The sequence below is a fragment of the Rhamphochromis longiceps genome, linkage group LG2 (genome assembly GCF_057381845.1).
Source record: "Rhamphochromis longiceps isolate RC_006_pf linkage group LG2, R_longiceps_female_GT1.1, whole genome shotgun sequence".
Classification (NCBI taxonomy): Eukaryota; Metazoa; Chordata; class Actinopteri; order Cichliformes; family Cichlidae; genus Rhamphochromis; species Rhamphochromis longiceps.
The window spans coordinates 7,589,851-7,615,495 of NC_140558.1; the positions used below are offsets into that span (position 1 = coordinate 7,589,851).

The window sequence follows — 25,645 nt, forward strand, 5'->3', positions numbered from 1 at the left end:
AACTCCAAACATGGGGTGTGTGTCCTTATTTTCCCCTTCCCTTGTTGAACAGAACCTTAAATGCCTTGAGGGGCTTTTGATATTTCAAAAGCCTACTTATCCTGTTGTAAGAAAGGCTGCACAGGAAAACCTTACTGGTTTAAAGAACTAACTGACTTTACCTTTCCCATAATTACCACTCCTCAATGGCACTTTGTCCTCAATTCAAACAGAAATCCCATTTTGGATACCCAGAAATTAGTTTAGCCTTATACAAACAACCAGGGCTCACATTCCTAAGCTGATGTAAGCTTTTAACTTGTCCTCTGCTGCCCTCTTGAGTCTAGGGTGTTGATAAAGCATCAGAAAATGTATTTAAAAGAATTTTATTTACAAGAGCCATAGTTTAACAGTGCAGAAGATGTCCCAAAAAAGCTTTCAAGACACCAATGTAATCAAATGACTCAATGACAGACAAACTACACTTTAATCTGCATTCCATTAGGCCAAATGGTCCAAGGTTACACCTCTTAAAAAAAAAAAAACTAGGCAACCCTGCACCCTTGCTTAGGAAACTAAGCTAGAAAAAAAAAAAAATTGAGGCCACAATCTGTTCTGTGGGTTTAGGTACATGTGCAGGTCAATTAGCAACACTGAGGAGCCAAGTAGCCCAACAGTGCTATAAAGCCTATAATTTGTCTGATTAAAATTTCTTGATTTTGCCAATAACTGTAGTGTGGCATGAATCTTAGACTTTACAATATAAAAATTACAAAAAAAAAAGTCAAAACATCTAAAATACCTAGTGCTACTCCAAAAAGAGCAGGGCATTTGATATTGTGGCACACATCATTAAGTGACAGGGGAGTACAACATGGATAGAAGGGAATGAAGTAGTCAGTTCAGCTGCAGTTTAGTTGGTGCATTGATGCTTGAGACTTCATGGTACCTGTGGAAGAGACAAGGGTTTAGTGCTTTAGCACAAATAAAGAAACCCAGACTGTTCCAAATGTAAACAAAGACTCCCATGAAGTTTTCAAACAAATCTGCTGACTTACTTTGTGCCCTTGTACTTCTCCCGGACAGACTGCTGTGCATGCTGAGGGGCATTGAGGTATATGCAGTGAAGATCCTCAATGCACGGCATCAGATCTTCCAGAGAGTAGCCAGTCATCTCGTTCAAGGACTTGGGCTAAGGAGCACAACTTTGGTCAGTTTGTGTCTTCAAATATACAAATACATTTCCCCACACACTAAACTAAAGCTTGCATAAACTTGGACAAGTTTAACTTTAAACAACAGTTAAGAGTAGATGCAAGCTCTGAGTTATTGGCTGTGCTGCTGGACACCATTGGCATTTCCACCTACATATAGACCAATACCTCCTAGTTGCCCATTTGTACAAGTCTATAGAGCTCACCCATGAGGCACCAGTCACTGTGGTGTTAGCCAGAATGTAGGCCGCAGCTGCTGTCTGCGATGGCAAGTATTTCAAGAAGGGGTCTGAATCAACCAGGCTGAGCTCACCAAGGTACTGAAGATGAAAAACAACAACAAATGTTTAGACAATGCACTTAAGACATCACTTTCAGACTACAGAAATCTCATGCCCACCATTGCCAAGCTCTCCACTTGTTTGGTAACAGCATGCTGCAGGAAGTACTGAGTGAGAAACTGGTTTATTGTTGGTGCTGCCAGGTCAAATGAGAGCACTTTAAGCACCAGATGCTCCATTCTTAACACTTGCTTCTTTGTGTAGGTGTCGTCTGTGATGTAAACAAACTCTGCCACCTCTGGTGGGTAGATCTCTTCAAATTTCCTGCATAACATTCAAAAGGAACAAATGTAATGTTTGCAAAGTAGTGGGCTTTGAACATTTGTAGAATCTGACATGCAAAGAGGTACATACGAAGCTAGCAGCATAGCTGCAGTGCCAACCAGCTGAAGTTTGCCTCTTAGGACAGACATTGAGGAAAGGAAGCGATCAATGTAGTTAACAGCCAGATAAAGTGTCTCATTCTGGAGCTTGTACTCTTCGCCAACTTCGACCAGCCAATCAACCAGAATGGCTCGCATGCTGTTTGTGATGTCAGGCTGCTTCTTCATGTAGCCAGCTTTAGGCCTGGTTTTCACCTGTGGGGTGACAATCTAGTTATAAAGAGCCAGTTTGCAAACAGGATCAGCTAACCATCAACAGGTTTAGGTTGAAAAATGTTGCCAGGGGACATGTCTAAGATGGCAGCACTGCCAGAAAATTCTCATATGCTTTTTGCTTTAGCACTTCGTATGCCAATTTCTCACCTCCATCTCCCTCAGATAGCTGTGAATTTCAGCTGCATATTCTGGGGCCTCATTTACATTCACTGGTTTTTCCTCCCCCTCAACCACAGACATGTCCATTGGAGAATCTGAGAAGAGTTTTATATTTAGTAAACAGTAAAAACCCAGATCAGAGTAACAGTTGCTAGCATCATTTCCTTTAAACCCACCAAAGCTGACATCCATCGCTGATGGAATTTCAATAGTGGCAAGGGGCTGCCGGAGCCGTGCCACAGCACTGATCTCCAGTGGGGATTGTTCAACTGTGGGCTTGGCTTTGATACTCTCAACTGCTTGCAGTGGCTTCTTGACACCGGGTCCATCAGGCTCATCAATATGGATCTGGAAAGCGGGTTGCTTGGCCAGTGGTTTATCAAAGCAGCTTTTCCCAAAGTCTTCATTTTTACAAGACAAGGATTGTGTTGAATCCTGGAAGCAAAGAAATATTCAGACATGGCCCACAGAATAGAAACTTTGTTAGATTAGATCTGACAGCAACACCATCCAAGGGCATACATGCTGCTCAACTTAGTGGTTAGATGAAGACTTTTCATTACAACACTAAGTGTGCTGCACTTGACTGAGAACATTCAGATGATATTACACTAGTCAGGTTCAATGTTAATACTCAATTGTTACATCCGCTGACGGGAGGGAAACGTTAATAAAGCACCCTCAAGAAGGCATGTTTGTTGTTTTAAGCAGCCAACTACATGACTGACTTCACCTTAATGTTGATATTAAAATGGCGGTCAATTGGTGGGAACGGGGCGTACACACACACACACAACTACGTTCGTGAGTTTGTAAATATTAAGTTTTAAGAAATAACTAGAAAGCGAAAATTTCTGAAGAAATTTTAAGTGTGCCTATGCCGCCGCTAATCAGTATAGTTTGCCATTCAAACGGCTACAGAGAGCAAAACTCAGCAGAGCAGCCATTCTCCACCATGAACTATGGTAAAACCAAACACCGCTCGCGCCTCACAGATGACAGCTTACGGTTTTGTGTAAAGATGAGGTGACTTCGTACAGCCCCAATTTGTAGACGCTGTGCGCAGAGGTTCATAAGCAGACCCGACAATGTTTGCATGAACACACTTTGAAGCATTACGTTATGGACCACTTTTCACACATAGTTGCTGTACCCACACAGCCGGCTGTAGCTTTTCATCTCATAGCCCGACACATACACAAAAAAAAAAAAAAAAAAAAAAAAAAAAAGCAGAGAGAGCACAGACTTTACACCTGAGAGGCGTGATTGCAGATGCCCCTGAGGTGGGTCCACCTCCCCTGCAGCGGCACTGCAGACCACGCCCTGCCACACACATCAAACACGTAAAATAAATATTTATGCACTTTTCATTCACTTTTTGTTTTTTGTTATTTTTACACAGTGTTCTGAATGATTAACAATGGTCTACAGCCAATCTTGTGTATTATTATACAAACTTTGGTTGTAAGATTCAGATAACTATTTAATAAAAGCTAAATATTTTATATGAGAGTAAGAAAGAAAAGTATATCTTTGTCTCATACTCTCATCAGACAATACATGAACCTCTCAATAAACAAAATATATGCTCGGCTTAAATGACAAACCGCTATTTTACACAGTGGAACACTTATTTTTAAACAAAACCAATGCAGTTCGCCACTGACAGTGCTTACCTTTGCACATCACAGTAAACACTGAACCAAGATGGCGCCCACGCGAACGAGAAATCTGAACTACGGTGTACTGCAGAGGACAAATGGTAAAAATTGCTAAAATTTACAACATATATGCAGCTCAACAGCGACACCTTGTGACTTATTCCAGTCACTACCTTACATATACATAACGTCTTACCTGACATTCAGTTCACCGGACACTCATACTGAATCACCAGCCCATATAAATGAAAAATAACACGACAGCGTGAGCGGGCCTGGGTGTCAGCCAGCCCAGCCTGGGTGTCAGCCAGCCCGACCTGGGTGGCAGCCAAGCCGCGCTAGCCAGCTAGCCGCCATGCGGCGGTGAAACGAGAGCGTGAGCCGGCCTGGGTATCAGTCAGCCCGGCCTAGGTGTCAGCCAAGCCGCCCTAGCCAGCTAGCTGCCATGCGGCGCTAGCAGTAACATCGTGAGAGATATGGGACTTCTTGATAAAATATGGGACTTCTTGATAAAACGAGCAGATATTTGAAGTTTACACCCCTACATTCTCGCCTGAAAATAGGGGAGGCTGTCATAAAGTTCAAAATCAGTAACTTAGCGCGCACAGCTGTATAGAAACTCCGTCGTGCTAGCTAGCACGCAGTACAGTTATTGTAACTGTCAGCACAACGAAAATAAACTACACCTAAACTCGGTTTATATCTGACCCAAATAGAGTGCAGTTAATAACGTCTTACCTGAAATTCAGTTCACCAGCCGCCTGCTTCTCCTGCATTGGGTTTCCCTTATCCACGATTGAGCTCCGCGTTAGCCACCACCGGTCGATCGGTGTTTCTTTCCCCGCATACGAGGGGAAGAGACATATACCGGTGGCTAACGCGGAGCTAGCTAGCCACCGGTATATGAACAACTCAGTTATTTTTTCCACATCGACCAGCATCATCGGCCCATATAAACGAAAAATAAGTCCAGCTAAGACAAAGACTGTTTGCGGAGCGATCGGGGGTGAAAGGAGTTAGAGACGCCTCACTGAAAGCCAAGCCTGGGTGCTTTTGAGCGAAGCGGCGCTAGCTAGCCGAGCTAGCTAGCCGGCTAGCCGGCCGGCCAAACTAGCTAGCCGGCTAGCAGCAACATCATGAGAAATCTGTTGCTAATATGGGATGTTTTGACAAAACGAGCAGATATTTGACGTTTACACACCTACATTCTCACCTGAAAACCGGTCGATCGGCGGCCGCCTCACATGTTTCTTTCCCCACATATGAGGGGAAAGAGACACATACCGGTGGCTAGCTAGCTCCGCGTTAGCCACCACCAAACAACTCAGTTTTTCCTCATCGACCAGCATCATCGGCCCATATAAACGAAAAATAAGTCCAGTGTGAAACAGTCGCTTGGCGAGCGATCGGGTGGTTTAGCGAGTGTCAGCCTCTTAAGTTTAAGACAAGCCCGGCTGCTTTTTAAGCGACGCGGCGCTAGCTACCCAGCTAGCGTCAGTACACAGGAACTACTTCCGGTAGTTATACAAAATAAAAGCGTCCACAGGGACACAGCGGCCGCCTCGCATTACTCCCGACATACCACTAGAGTGAGCCAGCACACCACAAATGAAGTTCTCTTGTTCTCCATTCATTTCAATGGGAAAAAACTTGCATTAAAATATTCATATTTAAAAAACTATAGAAGTAATAAACACCAAAAGTCATAGCAACTCATTCCAGCTCCAGCCGCACACAATGATATATCATATGTGAACCTTGTCTCAAAACTGTGGGGCGAGTTAAGGTCCAAAATTTCAGGCGGAAAAAGAATAATAATAATAATAATAATAATAATAATAAATCCGAGCAATAGTAATAAGTGTGCCTTCGCATAGGCACACTTAATAAAAGCATCAAGTATTTTTTAACAAGCAGGGACATGGTAAAATGTATTGGCTCCAAAACATGTAGTCAACAGCAAAGCGCAGCACCAGCTAAGCAGCTACCAGTTAGCATTGTTACCTGCTTTCCGCCGACTTGGGATTTGTTCCTCTGGTTGTTCTGCAGGGCTCCTAGCACGGTTCTGTTGGCGGCTTGCTTCGGAGGAAGGTTTTCTTGGTTTTCAGTCGCCACAGGTCGGGCTTTAAGCGAGCCTCTGAGTCTCTGCAGTACATTTTCCTGATTCTGGTAGTCACTAGCCGCGCTTCCCTGTGCTCTGTTAGCGCCTGACATGTTGCCCTCCAACTCCAGCCTGCCTTCCGCTAGCTTAACTACAATTGTTGAGTACTTGTTAACTAGTGAAATGAGCCCTCAAATATGATGCGTGGATAAAGGGATCAAGTATATGGATATTATAGCGAGGTTATCATTAGCGTCTACCTTGCCGAGGAAGCTTAAAGAATTGTTCACAATCAAAACTAAGCTGTTGAGATGGTAACCACACTTGGAATCCCCGTGCTAAAACAAAGCAGACAAAAACAAGACATGCACAATTGGTGGTACAATGGCTACAGTCGGAAGACAAGAATTTAAGTCGCCATAACGCACGAGTTTCGAATTCACTACAAACCTGGAAACAAGGGAGCTAACCTCGATCCATTTACACAGAAACCTGTAGAGACTGCAGCTTTCTCTCAGTTCAAGTAGCCCGCGAGGATTGAAACAGACCAATCAGAAGCCGCGAAGGCAGTGACGCGTAAAATGTACGGGGAACCGAAGAGTACAATAATCTTCTGATTACTAAATTCAAAACCGGTTTGGCATGTTTGAACGTAAAATCGCTTTATTAAGTCAGCTGGGCCTGTGTAGCAAATGCACGCATAAAGGATAAGATCTTGTTTTATTTTTTTCCTTTTTTTATTTTGCTATCTTCATATATGTTCAGACACACAGGTTACCCAAGGCATTTAATCATATGAACCATTTGTAATCTGTTCTTAGTGACTAAAGACTTGTGTTGGGAAGTACTAACTGCATGCAATACACACAATAATTAAACCACTTTTTGAATTAGCTTGGTTATAGTTTAATTTTTAATGAATACATAATCAGAGAAGTTGTTACCTGGATAACTGAGTGCGCTTGCCTTTAAAATCAGTCTGAAACTAATTATTTGCTGTCTGCAAATTGCACATAAAACCAAAGTTTATATCCTTCTACTTTTGCATAAATAGTGGACCGCTATAATTTACATATGACATATGAACAGGCACTGCTATAAACGCAACTAAATATCAGCTTTTACTGATATGACTGTTTTTTTATATATATATTTTTTTTTATTTACAAAGCAGTTTGAACTATACTTCCATCCAGTTATTTAGTTAACAATTTTGATAACCTTGAGTATTTTATTGCAAGTAAAAGTTTAAATATTTAATCTTTAATACAATATAATGTTTAAATATTCACTAAATGTTAACAGCAAAATATACTTACAATAATAAAGGAAATTCTCCTTTACAGAGCATGTTACATATCCTCCTAAATGTCCTCCGTAGTGGACTTTTGCAGTCATTTCCTCCATTTTGTTCTGTTTCTTTTAAATGACCAGAAAAGGAGTCCTTTTTAGAAGCAGAAAGAAATTTATTGCAGTTTGTTGAGGGAAACAAGGATCTTGAGTTGTCTGATGAAGAAGATCATAGGGAATAAGGCCTTCAAGAAGAAAGAAAGAGGAGCATCAGAGATGGTACTCAGGCGAAGTCCTCTTGAACTTGCTGTCATTAAGTGGTTGGACAACAAGCCAGTTGTCATGGCATCCTCTGCCTATGGCAATCAACCTCAGGACACACACATAGGATGGTCCAAGAAAAACAAAAGTTTTGTCCAGGTGCCAAGGCCACTGGCAATTGCTGAGTACAATACCAACATAGGTGGTGTGGACCTTGTCGACCGAATGTTGAGTTTCTATAGGATGGTCTCTCGCACTCGGAAATTGACAGCACGTGCAGTTCTCTATTTTTTTGATCTGGCAATCACCAACTCATGGCTTCAGTATAGCAGTGACTTGCAGTTTTGGGGGAAGAAACCACTCAAGTTCCTTGACTTCAAACTGTTCCTTGGTGAAGAGTTGAAGTAAATGTTTGCCATCAAAGATCAGTTTTACATGTTTGGCCTTCCAATGTCATGTGATATCTAAAAAGTAAAAACTTTTTTTTCCCCAAAAAAATCCTTTCAGCCTTCTGATTACCTTACAAACATTAGGGGATTTAAAAAAATAAAAAAAGGACAACATTTTTTTTCCTGGTAGTCAGGAGGATATATTTGCTCGTCTTTTAGGGAGCGTTTCAGATGGCACCAGTTTAAAGGACAATGCAAACTGCTAAATCTGCCTCTGCTTTATATTCTCTAAACTACTTGTATGTCAAATTTAAAAGTGCAAAGAAACTAGATACCAAATAAATGGTAAAGTGTAAAGTGTAAAAAGTGTAAAGTCACAAAGTAGCAAAAAATACAAATTCTGTGGAAAAAGTACATTGGGACTTTCAGTCCTTCAAAGTATATGTATTCAATTAACTTCCACAACGTTGGTGTGATTTTGCAGGACTTGATCTCTGGTACTCTATCAGACAATGGAAGCAAATAGGCAATCTATAGATTTGCTGTCCATGATAGTGTAGATGTAACAGTTTAATGAATGAGACTTGATTGGCTCTTTGTTAAAATTCACTGCATTATGCATTTCTTCTTCTATACAAGTAGGTTTTTGTAGTAGCATTAGTCCAGTGAATAATGAACTTTACATCATCTCATTTTTATTTGAAGAGATGAACATCACTCATATGAAAACCATAACATAAAAATATACATTACATATTTCTTTAACAACCTTATATTTGGTCACTTCAAATGCCAGCTATTCATACAGGTAACTTTTTTTATAGTTATTTCCAGATACTTTAAAATACATAAATATTTAAATATTGTGCTCAGTAGCTATGACAAAAAGTAACTAAATATATTTAATAACATTACAGAAACACAGAGATACTACCATGAAACAAGTGTTTCATTAGAATACAAAAATAGCACAAACATTCAAAGACAACTAAATGAATACCTTCTGACCTATTAAAAACTTAGGCCTCATTAAAAAAATCTAACAGAGAATTCAAGTCATAGTTATCAAGTATCTCCAGCAATGAGGACACCTTGGTTTTTACATTCTGGCCCTTGAACTTGAATTTGTCGATGAAGAGGTCTGTGATCATTCCTACAGGAAAGAGAATGAGAAATATTAACTATCATAGGCCAACAATATTAATACGGTAAGGATCACAATGAGATCAGTTAAATGAAACTGTTAAAACATTGCACCGTAAAGCCTTTCAAGGTGTGCAGGCTGTTTCTTGTACTCCTCAAGGAGATTAGCGGATTCATCCAAGATGTTGCGATATTCTGGAATGAGGAAATCAGCATTCCCCTCATGAACCTGAAGCTCCTGATGACCACAGAGGAAGTAGAGACGCATGTTGGGAAATAGGAAGCAGATATTAGTAGCTACATTAAATTACACTCAAAAGAAACATGTGAGGAAACTGTATCATTTCACTAAATCGTGCACAGCAGATTTGCAACAGTTTCAACAGTATATTGGCAGGGATGCAATGGAAATAACGTTGCCATATTGTGAAACTGGTGCCTCTGTAATAAAAATATAACCTGCAGGGATTACAGCTTTTTAATCCTCATTTTAGGTTTAAATAGCTTTAAAACAGTTTTCATCATTTTAAAATCATCAGTTTAACTGAAGATTCTATACGTGCAATTTATGTCAGCTTAGAGTTATAACTCTCTCACCTCTCATTTACATAACCATTAAAAATAATTGCTTGTGGCATTAGCAAGATGGCTGCCGAGTTGCAAGACTTTTTTCTAGAAGGTATTTGATTAAATTCTGATCAAACCAGGTGGTCTTTACTGCAAATTCCACAACACAGTTCAAAGGAATGAATATCTTTTTTGCTTTTACACTTACTTTAAGGGCATCGATGAGCTGAACTTTTCTAGCCAACAACAGCTGGTACTCCAGCTTTGGATGGATCATGTTAAGGGTGTGGCTCACAGAGTCATCACTGATTTCTGGAAGATTAATAAACATAAATACAGGTTTTCTATTTCTTCTATTTAAAAAAACAAAACAAAAATAAAACCTGACAGATGGTATTGAAATAGAACAATAATACACCTACCGTACGAAATGTTGAGATTGATTTTCTTTTTGGTAGCTTCTTTAGACAGAACATCACTCAGTATGGAGATCGTAGAGATGTTGTCAGACTTAAAGTGACCCTCCCCTTTGCTGTGAATACAAAATGGTTCAATATATTAAACTATATGAAACTACCTATTAAACTCTTCAAAAACTTAAAGTGTATGTAGTTTAGAGCTTGTCTACTGTGTGCCTGCATTTACCAGTAGGTGGCTTCAAGCTGTGTGCCAAGGAAGGTGTTGTGGAAATAAAATGTGATGCTCTCTCCTGCGGGTGTTTTCTCAGGTACCTCCGGCAAACAGAAAACCACCCAGGAGTGGATCTCTGCAAAACTGAACTGCCCAACCAGACTGAGCCTGTTCATTGGCCTTAAATAGAGTGAGAAAAGCAAAGAGAAACGAAAACAAATGATCCCATCTGGGAAAGATATATATAAATCTTATAAAGTTTGTATCTGTCTTGTGTGAAACTTGTATGAAAAGCATATAAGAGTGAAAACAGATATAAGATCCCTTGAAAAATTATATAATGAAACTTGTATGTTTTGGATACTTACTAAAACAATGTATGAAAGTAATGAGAAAGTGGCCACTTTCATGAGTAATCACATATAAGTTTTTACTATTTGTTTTCCATATGGGATTTTATGAGAAAAAAGGGAAATCCTGATAAAAGAACCGTGTTAGAACATTCCTGTGTTGCTGCTATTAACAGTAATATATACATACAACACAAAGTTGCTGACACATATCTCATAGAAAACCATAGTAAAAGTAGAGGTTACTAAGGCTACGTTCACACTGCAGGCGAAAGCGCATCAAATCTGATTTTTTTGACCCTATGCGACCCATATCCGATCATGCTATGACAGTGTGAACAGCACAAATCCAATATTTTCAAATCCGATGTGGGTCACTTTCGTATGTGGTACTGAATCCGATACATATCCGATGTTTTAGAAAGCGACTGCTATTTGAAAGGTCAAGTCGCATTAAATCCATCTTTTACATCACTTACACAAGACAGACGCCAATTATCAGCTTCGGAGAAGCACCCGATAAGACATCGCGAACACTTCCTGGCCATCCAGTGTAGATGTTAGTGAAACTGTTGGGAGGACAACTTTGGAGAAACATGAACATTTTATTTATACTGTATAATCTGCAGATTCTGACAGAAATCTGCAACTATCCTTTGAAGCACCGCTCCTCTAAAACAGCAATAAGGATCATTATTAGGTTATTTACATTATTATGTAAATAACAAAATAACTCAAAGCAAAAATTGGGAAACGTAAAGTCCGAAGTCTTTACATTAAGGGCCATCAGTCAAACAATATTGTTTTCTCTGGGTCTAAACAGAGCGCGTTGTGTGTGTGACGTCTTCTTTTGTGCATGCGGGCCGCTTTGGACGTTCACACTAGAGCGCATTTGCTGTCGCATTTTATTTGTAGTGTGAACAAGCAGACAAAAAAATCGGATTTGATCAAAAAATCGGAATTGAGCATTAAGACCTGCAGTGTGAACGTACCCTAAAAGCAAGAAGTAAGCATATTTATTTTCAACACACAAAAAATGATAAAATAAAAATATTAAATCCACCAAGGAGATTATGTGTCTGCTAAAAACTGGAAGCAAAACTAGAAATTCCATGTCATTTCACAACAAACACATAATAAAGTGAAATAACAAAAACTGGGAGATATCGCAGTTCTAGTTGCTACTAATCTTCAGATGTCTTTGTGGATCCAGGAACGCATGCATGATGTCAAAGGAACTGTCAGTATATATGTGTGTAGTCACTCACACTTTTATTTGTTTGTGGGTTTGTTACTCTAAAAGTTATGGAAAAATAACATCAGAATTTCACCAGAGCTGGGGCTTGATTTATGTTTGTTGGGAATTCAGATCCAGATTTTTTTTTTTAAATTCAGGATTCTTTATCACTGTGATGGAAGGCAAACTGGACACTGTGTCTTATGTTGCACTGACAATTTTAGTTTCAATTCGAGGGTCTAAATGTAGGAACCATTCACAACTCTAGGTTTAAAGCTAATAATGTGTTTTTGTCTTTAAAACTATCTTTTGTGTTCTGCTTCAAAAAGAATGAGATTACCAAATTTCAATTCACATCTCTATGATTTTATTATACTTGAAAAGACTGTTTTCAAAATTCAAAGTAGTGCAAATTTTTCTTTTATTCTTTTAATTACCTCTCTTGGTCTATGCTGTGAGTCCGCTGGTGGAGGGACAGAGGTTTGATCTGGTACTGGCGTACCTGACATGTCTTAGGCTGCAGTCTTGGGGTGATATACGCCTGCAGGGTTCCATACTGTCCCTCAATGGACCTCACCTATAGAACAGTTTGTTGTGGATTAAACATATTACTTCTTCTGTAACACATCATATCACAAATAGCTGAGGCAAGTTGATTATGTAGCCATTTTAAAAATGCCACACTTTCACTTACTTTGAGCTCAATTCTGGTAGTGTTGGCCTGACATCGGTATGTGGCCAGGAGGAAGTTCCCATTGGGCTGCTAAACATAAACTGAATGAATGTGAGGCCTTTGATCACAGAAGCAGGTTTATGACTTAGTTTGTAAAAGTTTTTGTGTGCACATAGTTTACACAGCTCACCTCTGAGTCACATTCACTGAAACTGACGACAGCTGAGTTCTTATCCACATCCAGGAGGTCAATAGGGACATCACTCTGTGTAGAACATTAGTCTCAGTCATATTCTGCTAGCTTACTTTTGCTACACGGAATGAAAAGTGTACTTTTTTTTGGTATTGCAACTTGTCTTTTAACAGTGCGGTATAACAGACACATGTACCTGCAACAGCAGGTTGTCGATGGCAGTCTGCACCTCCAGGGTGAGGCTGTAGCTGGCATCGTCTTGGCAGAGTGTAAACTTGTCATTGATGCTGAAGACGGGGACAGCAGAGACAGCCGTGCTTGATTGAGAGGTCTGCTGGTACTGCTCACGTCCCTGCAGGACTTTGACCTGCAGCTGCTCCAGCTCTGCCCTGAAAGTTAACAACATTACTAACTGAAAAACTGAAAGACTTGTTTTGAAATCACACTTCACAGTAAACCAAACAAAAAAAAAAAGGGAACAAGATTTTGCTAATACCTGAGTGCTTCTACTTTAGACTGTGTCTCCTTGCTCATCCTGACCTCATCTCCGGGGCCAGCCTCGGCCTTCTGAGGCTCAGTGGTCAAACCAGTCACCCATCCTGTAAGAAGTGAAGAAAAGAGTGGACACAAGACACCAGACACTTATTGTTCCTGAGGGGAAAAAATGCATAAGCTGCAGTATTAAGGGAAACATTATCATCTAACCCGTGTAGGTGGCAGTCAAGACCTCATCATAAGACTCCTTCCCTACACAACCACCCTGGATGGAGGTCACACTCTCTGACAATACCTGTTATGAGGAAACACAGCAGAGAAAATATTGAAGATTAAGAAGGGAGTCTGTCATTTAATACCTAAATGCATTAATATTTGTAAATTAAGCAACAATTATTCAAATAACTTTAGGTTTGTAACAGTTACAAAAATACAACTGTAAATCTATGGAGAGTGAATTTTTAATCACTTACGTGCTCAAAGCGCAATGTCGGTTCATTAGAGCTGTCAAAGCCGTAGACCTCAACCGTCCCATCATCCCTCCCCACCAGGATATCATTCACTCCGTCACCAATAATATCATAGTTGTCAATGCAAAGAATTCCTGGGAGACAGAAAACATGATCACTTTGCCAGAGGTTAAGTCATCACCTAGTATGCATGAGTATCTGTTTAAACATTGTGGAAACATACATTGTGTATAAAATGAGATCAGATAGATCTGTTTGAGAAACAAATTGTTACTGCATGCCCATGCAGTAGACTCCGCTTTATGACTGCTTTGACTCAGAGCAATCACCCTCTGCTAGACAGTAAAAATATTGCACTTTTAAGGCACCTGTACACTGGCTTCATGTGTAAGAACTCGATGCTATGCCCATCTTTTCTAACAGTGTTCATGAGAAAATAATGCATTTCTGTACATACCTCCTTTCTTTTTGTCATTGTCAATTTCCCATTTGGTCGCAGCTGAAAGTTCACCAATCTCAACCAATCCTATTTTTCCATCTGTGGTTCCAAAGAGAATTTCCTCTCCTAAAGAGAAATTTCAGAAATTAAGTTCAAACGGGTACATATAAAGCAGCTTTATGCTTTATGGTTACAGTAAACAAAGAAATCAACTTGCCTTGCTCTTTATACAGTTCCAACACAGAAGGAGGTCCAGGAACTTCTATGTCATATGCAAGTTCAGATCTCTACATACAAAACCATAAAACAATTGGCATCTCTCATTTGACAAAGAGCAACTCATAATCAGAACAGTAAATGAGAGCTCAGTCTACCTGCAAGACTCTGAGCACTCGATCTTGGCATGCCAGGACGGGGACGAGGTGAGTGAGGTTTTCAGTGGACAAACATGTGATGTCATTGATCTTGTCTCCAGAGAGGTAGTAGTCCTGATCTTTGCAGTCACAGTAGTGGTTGTAGATGTAACTTGCGCACACAAAAAGGTCAGCGCCTGAGACATGCCTGGAAAAGACCCAGTGGGGTAAAGATGACACAACTCTGCACAGCTCAATCGTGTAATGTAAATCAAAATGAAGAAAAAAAACAAAACATGTTTCCTACATTGCATTAATGCTCTCAGTTAGGTTGGCTTCAAAAGTGAGGAACTGTTTGCCTTTCTTGGTGAATCCTCGGACCTGAGAACCAGAGCAGACAAAGATCTTTTCCTGGGGAGTTCCCGCAGCACCTCCAAGGTCCATTCGGGCTATCTTCTGGCCAGGAAGTGTTTTAAAGACAGGCTGAAACAAAGAGTCAAAAGTCTTACAAGCTGTTCATTTCAAATCTCTGTGATGACAGGAAAATATTTACTCACCACTGCTTCCCCCTTCTTGATGCCAAAACATGTGAGTATTCCATCATGATCAGCAATAGCAACCTAAAACATGAGGAGACACCAGTCAAGCACTCTAATACTTACCAATTTCATTTTTTAGTTTAATTAACGATTGTAGCAAAGGCAAGGAGTCATATCTAGAAGATAAGCCCAGTATCAAAAGAGAGTATAAAAGAGACCTTACATATACTATAATTTGTTTCGACCGAGCACTGATCCCACATGGTGATATGACCCTTGAGGTTTACCCAAAATGCACTTTTTAAAGTTTTCTACAATGAACTAATAGAAAACATGTTTAATTAAAGCCTGTTGGAAAAATAGTGTCTAAATCTTGTTTTGAGACAAAGTCTATTGATCTTTATGAAATTTGACTGACTATACAAGCAGTTTACATGTCCCTCTTTCAATTAAACTAAAACTTCAAAACAACTGCCCAACTTACTGCACAGCATGACAAGTCTTACTTCTTGAAGGGCTCGGGTAAAGCAATTATTTATCAGAAATCAATGTCATTGGTTTTGATTTCTGACCATCTAGTAAACAAAATATGTATTACAGATAAATAAACTAAAACCCAAATAATAAAACTGGTTACATTTTTAAAATCAGAATCAGAAAGACTTTATTTATCCCCAAGGGTCAATTAACAAAATTAATCATCTGCAGTCTTCAGCAAAAGCAGGAAAACAATCTGGATTTAGTCAGAAAACAATACTAACACCACAAATGTTAATTAATTTAGGTTACTGTATGGCTCATAAACGATACCTTTTGGGTTGCCTTTTTTCCCAGTGGAGGAAGAAGCCTCATAGTTTTCTGAGATGTCACGCCAACCTGAGAGATAGAATGGAGGAGAACTTTTACTCCTAATATTAATTAAAGAGAGAGAAAAACACACACAGCATAAACCCGACGTAGTCTGCTTTGTTTTACCTGAATGTAATCAACTCTATTGAGGCGAAGATCCATCTTCTTTCTACTGTTTCAACTTAAGTAGGAAAAAAAATCTGCAAATATTCCAAGCAGGTTATTCAGACACTACTCTTGGCCCATAGCCGCCCGTTACAATTAACACTTTGTCAGAAAAACGTTCAACCCAATTCCAAGACGATAACGATGCTAGCTGAGACTGGGATTATCTAAAGCAATGGGATTAGCTCAACGTGCTAGCTTTAGCAATCGGAGCTAACTGGTACTGGCACGCAGGCTTCGTCAACGACCGAAAATCATCTTTAAAAAAGACACGAAGGAAGTCGATGTGTGTAGATGTGAGCGCGAATAAATTCCCATTAAACGCCGATATCAGGTATAAACGATCTGTGCAACATTTTGGGACTTGTAGAGGGCAGTTGCCGTTGCTAATGGCAACGTTGCAGGCTGTAACAAAACTGCAATTCCACTGGTTGAAAGGGAGTAACGGACATTGAAGCTGCATTTTGATTGGCTATCTCATTCACGTTTTCTACCGGTGCGTCATATCACTTCTATATCTAGCAGACAATACAAGAATACATAAAAGACAAAAAGAGAAATGAAACATAAAAGCAGCAAATAATGACAATAATGTTTTTAAAAGTGGCTTAAGTGTGCCATTCTGCCAGTAATGTGAAAAATCCCATTAGCCTTTTGAATTTTCAAAGTTTTGGAAACAACTGAATAGTTTTTACTCAAGGATCTGTACCAACTTTTACTCTTTCTCTATTTTTGGGAAATACAAAGTTTACTACTTATCCAGACCCTCTTGGCACCTCTCATTTATAAACATAAAACACCATTTAATTATAGTGACACATTTATTATGTCAATGTTAAAGGTACTTAAAAGTCATAGTCATATATTTTTTTCATTTACACCATTAATAAACACAGTCCTTTACCTATACAAATGCTGGCACATACTGTAGAGAAACTAAAATTTGGTTTTAGTGATGGTATCTTGTCAGAGTTTTCTTGAAAATTATCTTCTTTCTTGTGCTTTCAGATGACTAACTGGCGTTGTCAGGAGTAATCAGGGAAGAGTACGTGGATGAACTTAAATGAAAGAATAAGCTCTTTTTACTCTCCCACATAAATATCTGTTGTATCATAAAATCAAAGAACTCTTATTTAAAATGACACATAAATATCACACATCGTTTTTTGCAAATATATCCCAGATAAATGGCGTGCAGTGTGTTTATAAGATGTATTTGATATGTACATGTAAAATTGTTTTTACAATGTACTCATAGGGTCTGAACAATTATTCACTAACTCACATTTCTCTAGTGAGAAACAATATACAATTACACTGAAATTATCTGTGATAAATACTTTTATATTAGACCTATGCTTTGAATAACAATTAAAAACAGGCATAAATAAATCCTTATTAGGATTTGTTCATATTGAAGTCAACTATTATAATGCAAGAAATTATTGGTACCAAACCCAATTAGCATTCTTCAACACTATGTTTGTTTAGGAGATAACTTTATTCTCATTATAAAAATGTGGTTTGTCTGTAGGCAAGTAAACACAATTAACATGGCAGGGAAAGAAAAACATACCAGGGCATGCATTAAGCAAGAAACCTATAGCCTAATAAAAAATGAATGACTCAAAATCAAAACAGCTTTTAAACTGAGAAATGAGGTCAGGGTGCATTCATAAGCATGGCATGCTTTCTGCAAGTTATTCCATTTGTGAATCATACAGCAGAACATCTGGTACCTTAAAATATCCTATAAAATACAGCAGATTATTTTCTCAGTTTAACATCCATTTTGACATCATAGCTACATAAGATTTTGCATGTTGCTGAAATGTGAGTCAATGGCATTGATAGAATACATTTAATATTTAGGCTTTTAGACACATAAGAGCATTGGATGCTTTACAAATCAGACATAGTTGGAAACTGAAAAAGTACAATATAATTATTTAAAGAAATGATCATAATCCATTGTTTATAAACACATGTTCATTAATTTACTAATCTGAGAATGTTAATGTTTCATTATATAATAAGTGATTTTAATGAATAAATAAGACATGAAAGGAAAGAATGATAACAGCCGATAAACAGGGAACCCAGCTGATGTCAAGCTAATGTGCTCGGCCCATCGAAGGTAACAGAACAGGATGTCCACCGCTTCAATGAGGTCACATTAAAAGGATGGAAACGCAAATATCAGCATTAGCCTTCAGTGCATTACTGGCTGGTCTTCAGCTGCACTCAGATACACAAAAATTGGAGCACAGACTGTAAAGTTGACATTCAAAAAAAACGGTTCCTTCCATTGATGGCAAAGTCTTTCCCCATCGAAGTTAAGTCACATCGTACATCTTACTGAAAAACAAAACATGAGGAAAACAAATTTAGTGTAATCAAACCCCCGTGGGGGCGAGGCGGCTGATAAAGGCGATACTGCTGAGGCACATCCTCCTGAAGAAGGCAGGGCAGGCAGGCTTCATGATGAAATGCTCCAAAAGAATTCGCAGCTCGGTGAACAAGGTGCTGAGATAGAAAGAAAAGTACTTCACTCGGATTGTATTGAAAGCAAATTTAATCTAATCTTTGTACCTTCTGAATAGCAGGGCATGCCAACTCTAAACAGAAGGGCCATGTCCTTGGTTGAACCCCAGAGCCTCTTGCTGTGAGGCAACAGCGCAAAACACTGAGTCACCATGTTGCTATGTGACAATAACGGATAATTCAAAGTCTTACCGGCAATATGGATTTCTTCTGGATGTGTAGCGCAGAGTGAGGAATCGGTAATAAATGAAAGGCAGCAATAGGCTCCCCTGGCCGCTGTTGACAAAATATTATTGACATGAACATGTGAAAACTGGACACTCTGTATTAAGATTACAAAGAAGGGCTTGCATTTGTTAAGAGAAAACTGATATTTATGAGATTAACACAACAATAACCACAAAACAGTCACTGCAACTAATCAATATTCACATATCTCTAGATTAGGGATGCTACAATTGGTCTTCAGAAAAAGAAATCGTTGACAGTTGTAAGCATACCTGAACAGCATAAAAATAGTTGCTGGCATCAAGAAGATCTCATTACAGGCAATAAACTTCAGGATATTCTGCTGATTAGTTGTCAGTTTGTCCAGGAGACCCCGGATAAACATCATGCTGTTTGGGCCCATGGTCTTAAAGAAACAGAAAACAGTCACAAAGTGAAATGAAAGCTTTGGCAAATCAACATTTTGAAATGAGCAGTGGGTGCAAGAAGTAAAAGGTAAAGGAAAACACATTAAAAATCATTAGCCTCCAGACTTTAAGTCGCTTAATGGTACATTATACGTTCGTAGTTCAATTTAACTGTAACAGTTAAGTATAAAGTTCTTTACGTTGTGTTTCTCATTTGCCTAATCTCTCTCAAACACACACACACACAAGCAGAGCAGCCATGTAAAGCGCTGCTCTGTTGCAACTGTGTGAACCCAACCACAAACCTACTCTGCTGCCTCAGACATGGTGGCCTGGCTGGTACTAATATCCCATCTTGTGGCTATATAATGTTTAAACTGATTTCACAGTAATTTTCAATAAGTCACTGTGGTGACTCATACTTACATCAAGAACTTTCTTTGTGTAGGTAGTTGCGTGAAGCAAGGAAAAAAGAAAAACTGGAAAGATGCTCACTGGACAACAAGGTTAAGATTAAATAACAAAAAAGAACAACTTCCTCCTAAATAATACAATAATAAGGGAGCATGATTCCAACTACGGAAAAACTAAATCTTTTACTGCTAAGACTAATTGATTTGTAATACTGCAGGTCTGAACCCTTTAAGGACTCCTATCAGACCGTCTTTGGAAAAAAACTGCAGCAACAAGTAAATGTCTGTCCAACTATAGCAGTGAAATAGTGTTTTATTATTGTTTAAAACTAAAAAACACACAATGTATGTAGCAATGCTATCATCTCCATTAGGGCTGGGCCATATTATACCGTTCACGGTAATACCGGTATAATGTTAGGCAACGATAGGAAAATGAAATATCGCGATAGAATGGGAGTAAAACGCGCATGCGCAGTGCCTTTGTTTTCATACGCACATGGCCGATTGTTGAGTGAAACAGATGAACCAGAATTGGTTTGTAAAAATGGTGCAACTTCCGTGATGTGGAACTGGTTTGGTGTTTGTCCATCAGATACACAACAAAGCACATTTTTTTGCAGAACATGCAAGCGGCCGTCGTTATTGTCGTATTTGTCGGACTAAGATGCTCTTAAATCTGGGAGTAATCTGGGTCCTAAACTCCGTATGTTTCAGGTCAAACAACACTGCAGCATCACTTAGAGTTAAAAACTGTCTAAATTCTTTCATCTTTAATAAAACGATCAGCATTGCTGCTTTACCAGGTGTAACTATAAAGTTTAACTTCCAGGCATCCATGAAAACAAAAGTTATTACATTTAACGGAGTTAGAAGTTAGCAGGAAGCTAGCGGAAGTTAGCTCGCTAGTTTCGCTAGTTACCTAAGCATGATATTGCATGTTCTGACTGAGAGATTTCTGAAAAAAATCAAACGCACAGCTCTGCTATCACTTCCAACATAAATAAAGACAGGAAACTAAACAGCAGTGACGTTTGTAGGGTTACTGAAGTTGGGCTAGCTGGTATATAATGATGTGCTACGTGATCGCTAGCGACACAGCTATGTTAGCATAACATAAACAGTGAAGCTGGAGGACGAACACTAACACTTTTCCACTTATAAAAGTTAACGTGAAGGTTCTTCATGGTTAGAGACAAATGCAATCGCATGGCAGGATGCTGTAAACGGACCAAACTTCAGTCAGGAGAACAACTGAGATAATCCATCCACAATACGAGGTTAGTTATTAATATACTGCAGCAACATGGGAATAGAGCAGCTGCCAGAGAATTCAACATTAATGAATCAATGGTACAGAAGTGGAGGAAGCAAGAAGAATGAGTTTAATAAAGTTTGATTTATCTGACTGCTTTGTTTCGCTTAATGTGCCTTATAATCCCGTGCACCTTATGGTCCGAAAAATGCGTACTGCACACTGCAGTTTAATGTTGCAAAGCACCTCTTTTTAACTTCAGTGGATATTATACATGGTTATGCTCAGGTAGAGCTGGGCGATATGAGATTTTTTCATATCACGATATGTTTTTTTCATTTCAGGCAATAACGATATCTATCACGATATAAGCCAAATAACTATATTTGTAAGATTTAAATGTGCCGTTGCTCACAAGTAAAATGTGAAATAATCAGCAGCTTGTTTTTATGTAAATATTTATTTCCCATAATAAGTTCAACAGGGTAGATGTACTTAAGGAACATCAGACTTTTTCAGATAAATAAAGGCAAATATTGCAAACTACACAAAAGGCAGCCGCTAAAGCGTTTAAGTTTCAAAATAGAACAAACGAAACAGACTACTAAATTGTCAATTCCACTTAGAAACAAAATATTAATTCTAAAAATAAATCTTAGTTTGTGTTACAGAAGAACAGACAAAACTGACTAACTTTTGTCAATATCAAATAAACTGAGAACTAAAAGGAAATTCTCAATCTCTTCTTGTTGTATAGCTTAGCTTTTCAAACAGTTTTAACAGTTACTTTAGTCTGACAAAAGCCGAATGACGAATTAGCGCTTCCAGTCAGAGACTGAGGCTACGTCCACACGTACACGGGTATTTTTGAAAACGGAGATTTTCCGTTTTCGTTTTAAAAAATAATCCTGTCCACACATAAAGGCAGAAATGAAGGAAAACGCTGCTATGAACATGCCAAAGCAGCAGGTGGCGCTAGATTCCTAACCGTGCAGAAATATTGGCCAATCAGAAGTCTAGAAGCCTCGGTGGGAAAAAGTAAACAAAGCTGGGGCATAGAAGCAGAACCGAGTCGTATGTGTGGACGGACAGTAACTGTGTGTATATGTAAGCATTTAAACACTGCAGAGAGTAGAATTAACAGTATTGTAGAAATTCATTTCACCGAAACAATAACGTGGCGCACAGTGTGACGCATGCACCAGTTTATTGTATTTCCAGACTTGCTTTCGGCACATTTACAGTGCACGCTACTCTGTTTTTTGTCAGACTTGAAATAGCCGAAATACCTTCACACTACGGAACTTCTATGGCTCTTCCGTTCGACAATCTCTCCGGCGTTGGAACCATTATCTGTTTTCTCTTCGGTCACGCTCGGTTGATTTTTCTAGTCGGCACACTCATTTCCTCCATTACCTGCTGGCTGCTTCCCAAACAAACACACGTGCGGCTTGGCACTTGTGCTGTACGTTACAAGTCACGTGACGTGACGCTGCGGCTGTGATTGGTTCGGCTCTGCGCTACTTAATTTGGATTGGCTGATTTTTTTATTTTTTTAAGAGTACAAGAGCGGCGAGGTCTATCGCGATAGCTTAATTTCTCTATCGAGTAAAAGTTATATCGCGATACATATCGTTATCGTTCTATCGCCCAGCTCTATGCTCAGGATATGTCAGCCCATTTCTACTGGAAATGCCTTTTGGTTAAACTTTCAGCAAGGAATTTGCATTTGCACTGTTACATTTTTATAAAGCTTTAATGTACATAAAAACCAGCTTCTTGTTTAAGTGAAAATAAATGGAAGGTTGTCTTTTTGCGCTAGTAATGTTGTGGAGTTGTATTTTGTCTCGCATCAATTATATCGTCGGTTATATTGTTATCGCAAATTTTCAAATATATATCGTGATAAATATTTTTGGCCATATTGCCCTGCTCTAATCTCCATTTAATCTTGCAGACTTGCTCATAATGAAAGGATACTTGTAATGGGGTAGGAGTTGACCAGGATGAGTGAGTAGAGCAGGTAATGGCAGCTGTCCTCCTGCAGAGCCTGGGCCAAGAAAGCTCTGCTCAGCTGAAAGCGTGGAAGCCTCTGGTGTAAGCGAAGCGCACTGGTGAGGGCATTCGCTAACAACGCTCTCTGATAGAAGTTAGCTGCTGCATAGGGTCTGAAATATACAAGCAGTGACAAAGACTCAAATGCTGATTTTGGCTGGATTACAATTACTTTTAAAGCTAATTGACATTTATAATTAGATGATTTTGCACAGTGAACTCACCCCAAAACTGGTAGAATGAACATTACAGAGCAATAGACAGTGAAGAGTCGTGACAGCCACATTGCAGTTTCCAGCTTGTTGCTCATTAGAAATTGCTGCAGAGACACAAAGATGCTCAACATTAAACCGAACCAATCCCTTGTTCTTGTCTCCATTTTTCTCATATATACTGGTAGCAGATTTACTGACTTTAAACTTACAGTCAGGTTCTCTCAGTGGCTAGCATAGAAAATTCAGCCAAACTAAAAAGCATCTTAATGCAATCTACAAGTTAATTTTACCGCCTTGCCTTCAAAAGTCAGGGGGCAGCTGCAACTCATCTTGGTCATCCTCATTCAACTGATGTTACTCAAGTGAATGATTGGTAGTGTATGTCATCCAACTCTTGCAAACAGCACTGAAATACATGCCACACATCCCTACTCTACTTGCCCCCTAAGATAAACACGTTTGGGTGTCAAAATTACAGATTTAGGATGAAATCATTCCAATTATATGTAGAAAATAAAACAATCTAGGGCTAAAGCACTCAAATAAATAATATCAATTTTAAAAAAGTAAACTGTTCAGTCAAAACTATGCATAGCACATACATTTTGTAAGGGGCTCAAGATATCTTAAATCTTAGCAAAACTGTTCCCAATTTCTTCAAAATATCTGATAAAAGTTCTTGATGAAACAATTAACAGAAAATGAAGCACCATTTTCTTTCTTTTTTTTCTGACCAGGATGCGTACAATCAGAGTACACCTTTGGGCACAATAATACTGGAATATTTGAACTACAGAGTTAAAGCAGCCAACCTACCACAGGGCCTAGCTGCGGCGGAGGGTTTTGTTGGTTTGCATCAGCCATCTTTGGGGGTGCTGGTTTCTCTGTTGGGGGAAAAAAATTCAAGTTTAGAAGTAACCCTAACTGCTCATTGAAATTTCAGGTCACCTGTGATTAGATGGACAATCGATAATATTGTCTAGCAATTACATGTGATCACACGATCACAACAGTGTGACATGAGTACAAGTGATGAAAATATCATCCCTTCCTCAATGATGATTTTCACTCTCTGGCTTGAGTTTCATCAGCTTCCTGAACAAAATATATGTCAATATAAAACCATTGACAAACTGTATCACCAAGAGCTGCTGTAAAACATAAATCTTCCACCAGACATCTGTCAATTATTCTACAGAAATCTCATAAAAATGACTGATTGCAAAGGTAAAATAATTAGTAACATTAATTATTATTGATTCTGAGTTTTTCAAGCTGAAACCACAACTTTTGTGTTTCACTCTGTTAGTTTTTTCCATCCTTTGTTATTTTTAAACTGGCTTCATTTAGATTTTAGTCTGATGAACAAACAAAAGAGGCCACCTTTGGCCTTATGAATCTTTCACCATATACTGGTAAATTTTAACTTTCACAAAGGTTCCGGATTCATCTATTAACTGACGCTGGAGATGGACACTTAGATGATCTATTCGCTAAGGTAAAATCGGGACGATTAAATGGTTAACCTTTGTAAGCACAAACTACATATGAATGGGACACATGGAATCTAACAACGATCATTCCCTCTAAAGGAAAGATATACCGGTAGCTAGCTGGCGGATGTGCTAATTTATGCTGGTAATGACTTGTTAATAACAGACACTATAAGGCCAAATGGTTAAAATATCCAGATACTGCTGTTAAATCCCAGACTGATGACTGCAAATTTATCATAAGGCAGCCCTGTGTGTATTTTATTAAGGCTAACGCTGTTTAGCAGCAGGTGTATCTAGAATATTCTGTTACCATCGTTACTAGCACGTCAGCTACCGCCTCAGCTAATAGTTGCTACCTAGGTCGTACGTGAATGCTTCCCTGATTACTTTGTCAACGTTAGGTCGCCCGGCAGTTTAAAGAAGACTTAATTAATAGCTACACCTGACCCTATATATGGCAATAATAAAGCATTCTGCTTACCAGCGCTACAGCGTTGATTTACGTCGCGTGCTAACCGGTTAACGTGACAGGCAGAAGCTTGGCACTCTGGGAACTACTCTAGTAAACGATCAGCTGACCTTGTAGCGTAAGACGGGAAGTACACTATTTCTCGCGATATATCAAAAACTGTCTTAATGTACCTAATGAAGCTTTGTTTTATAAGTTTATTGAAAATTGTGCTCCTGACAGATACCCTCCATATTAGGCTGTAGGCAATTAAACGACTAATACTACAATTGAACTAATGAAGACTAAACTAAAATTATACATCCAAAGCATTCTAACTGAAGTGAAACGACAAAATCCATTCCGTAAACTCCCCCCAATATAAACAATACTGAAAGCTCAAACTCGAAATTAAAGAACAGTGAATAATAAAAAAGGATATATAATATAAACAGCTGTAATAAATCAAAAACTACATAGGTTTCGC

General features: G+C 38.9%; 3 protein-coding genes across 6 annotated transcripts; all 3 read right to left on the reverse strand.

Moving 5' to 3' along the window:
- Positions 1-349: 349 nt before the first annotated feature.
- On the reverse strand, positions 350-6,646 carry ccna2 (cyclin A2). Its single transcript, XM_085416369.1, has 9 exons — positions 6,505-6,646; positions 5,958-6,392; positions 2,469-2,727; positions 2,281-2,387; positions 1,889-2,112; positions 1,594-1,798; positions 1,400-1,513; positions 1,038-1,171; positions 350-928 (listed from the first exon to the last, which is right to left on the reverse strand). Exons 2-9 carry the CDS (start codon positions 6,165-6,167, stop codon positions 877-879), a joined length of 1,305 nt encoding a protein of 434 aa, XP_085272495.1. The 5' UTR covers positions 6,168-6,392; positions 6,505-6,646; the 3' UTR covers positions 350-876.
- Positions 6,647-8,596: 1,950 nt separating this feature from the next.
- Positions 8,597-16,509, reverse strand: bbs7 (Bardet-Biedl syndrome 7). 4 transcript variants are annotated; one of them, XM_085416390.1, is made up of 20 exons: positions 16,059-16,509; positions 15,894-15,959; positions 15,102-15,164; positions 14,852-15,027; positions 14,566-14,752; positions 14,409-14,478; positions 14,210-14,317; positions 13,756-13,886; positions 13,493-13,577; positions 13,284-13,386; positions 12,984-13,176; positions 12,785-12,859; positions 12,616-12,681; positions 12,359-12,498; positions 11,164-11,268; positions 10,350-10,514; positions 10,127-10,236; positions 9,913-10,016; positions 9,252-9,375; positions 8,597-9,147 (listed from the first exon to the last, which is right to left on the reverse strand). In XM_085416390.1, exons 1-20 carry the CDS (start codon positions 16,092-16,094, stop codon positions 9,014-9,016), a joined length of 2,241 nt encoding a protein of 746 aa, XP_085272516.1. In that variant the 5' UTR covers positions 16,095-16,509; the 3' UTR covers positions 8,597-9,013. The 4 variants fall into 4 exon arrangements, with proteins under 4 accessions (XP_085272516.1, XP_085272508.1, XP_085272535.1 ...); XM_085416382.1 differs by having other exon boundaries at positions 8,598-9,147; positions 12,616-12,684; XM_085416409.1 differs by lacking the exon at positions 11,164-11,268 and having other exon boundaries at positions 8,599-9,147; positions 16,059-16,508.
- A 1,070-nt stretch (positions 16,510-17,579) lies between these two features.
- tmem33 (transmembrane protein 33) lies at positions 17,580-25,289 on the reverse strand. Its single transcript, XM_085416419.1, has 8 exons — positions 25,192-25,289; positions 24,031-24,098; positions 23,224-23,318; positions 22,925-23,112; positions 19,703-19,770; positions 19,142-19,275; positions 18,834-18,917; positions 17,580-18,623 (listed from the first exon to the last, which is right to left on the reverse strand). Exons 2-8 carry the CDS (start codon positions 24,076-24,078, stop codon positions 18,494-18,496), a joined length of 747 nt encoding a protein of 248 aa, XP_085272545.1. The 5' UTR covers positions 24,079-24,098; positions 25,192-25,289; the 3' UTR covers positions 17,580-18,493.
- Between the last annotated feature and the right edge of the window lie 356 nt (positions 25,290-25,645).

What these genes read in the sequence shown, in the direction of transcription:
- tmem33 (XM_085416419.1), bottom strand. Translation starts at nt 24,078, where the DNA reads ATGGCTGATGCAAACCAACAAAACCCTCCGCCGCAGCTAGGCCCTGTG. An exon ending in CAACTCCTACCCCATTACAA is followed by an intron (nt 19,771 to 22,924) that starts GTATCCTTTCAT and finishes CTTGTTGTCCAG; the next exon opens with TGAGCATCTTTCCAGTTTTT. An exon ending in ACACAAAGAAAGTTCTTGAT is followed by an intron (nt 19,276 to 19,702) that starts GTAAGTATGAGT and finishes TGTTTCTTTAAG; the next exon opens with ACCATGGGCCCAAACAGCAT.
- ccna2 (XM_085416369.1), bottom strand. Translation starts at nt 6,167, where the DNA reads ATGTCAGGCGCTAACAGAGCACAGGGAAGCGCGGCTAGTGACTACCAG. An exon ending in GCTATCTGAGGGAGATGGAG is followed by an intron (nt 2,113 to 2,280) that starts GTGAGAAATTGG and finishes GTCACCCCACAG; the next exon opens with GTGAAAACCAGGCCTAAAGC. An exon ending in GAGAAGTACAAGGGCACAAA is followed by an intron (nt 929 to 1,037) that starts GTAAGTCAGCAG and finishes TCTCTTCCACAG; the next exon opens with GTACCATGAAGTCTCAAGCA.
- bbs7 (XM_085416382.1), bottom strand. Translation starts at nt 16,094, where the DNA reads ATGGATCTTCGCCTCAATAGAGTTGATTACATTCAG. An exon ending in TCAGTGAATGTGACTCAGAG is followed by an intron (nt 12,685 to 12,784) that starts GTGAGCTGTGTA and finishes GTTTATGTTTAG; the next exon opens with CAGCCCAATGGGAACTTCCT. An exon ending in CAATCTCAACATTTCGTACG is followed by an intron (nt 10,017 to 10,126) that starts GTAGGTGTATTA and finishes TTAATCTTCCAG; the next exon opens with AAATCAGTGATGACTCTGTG.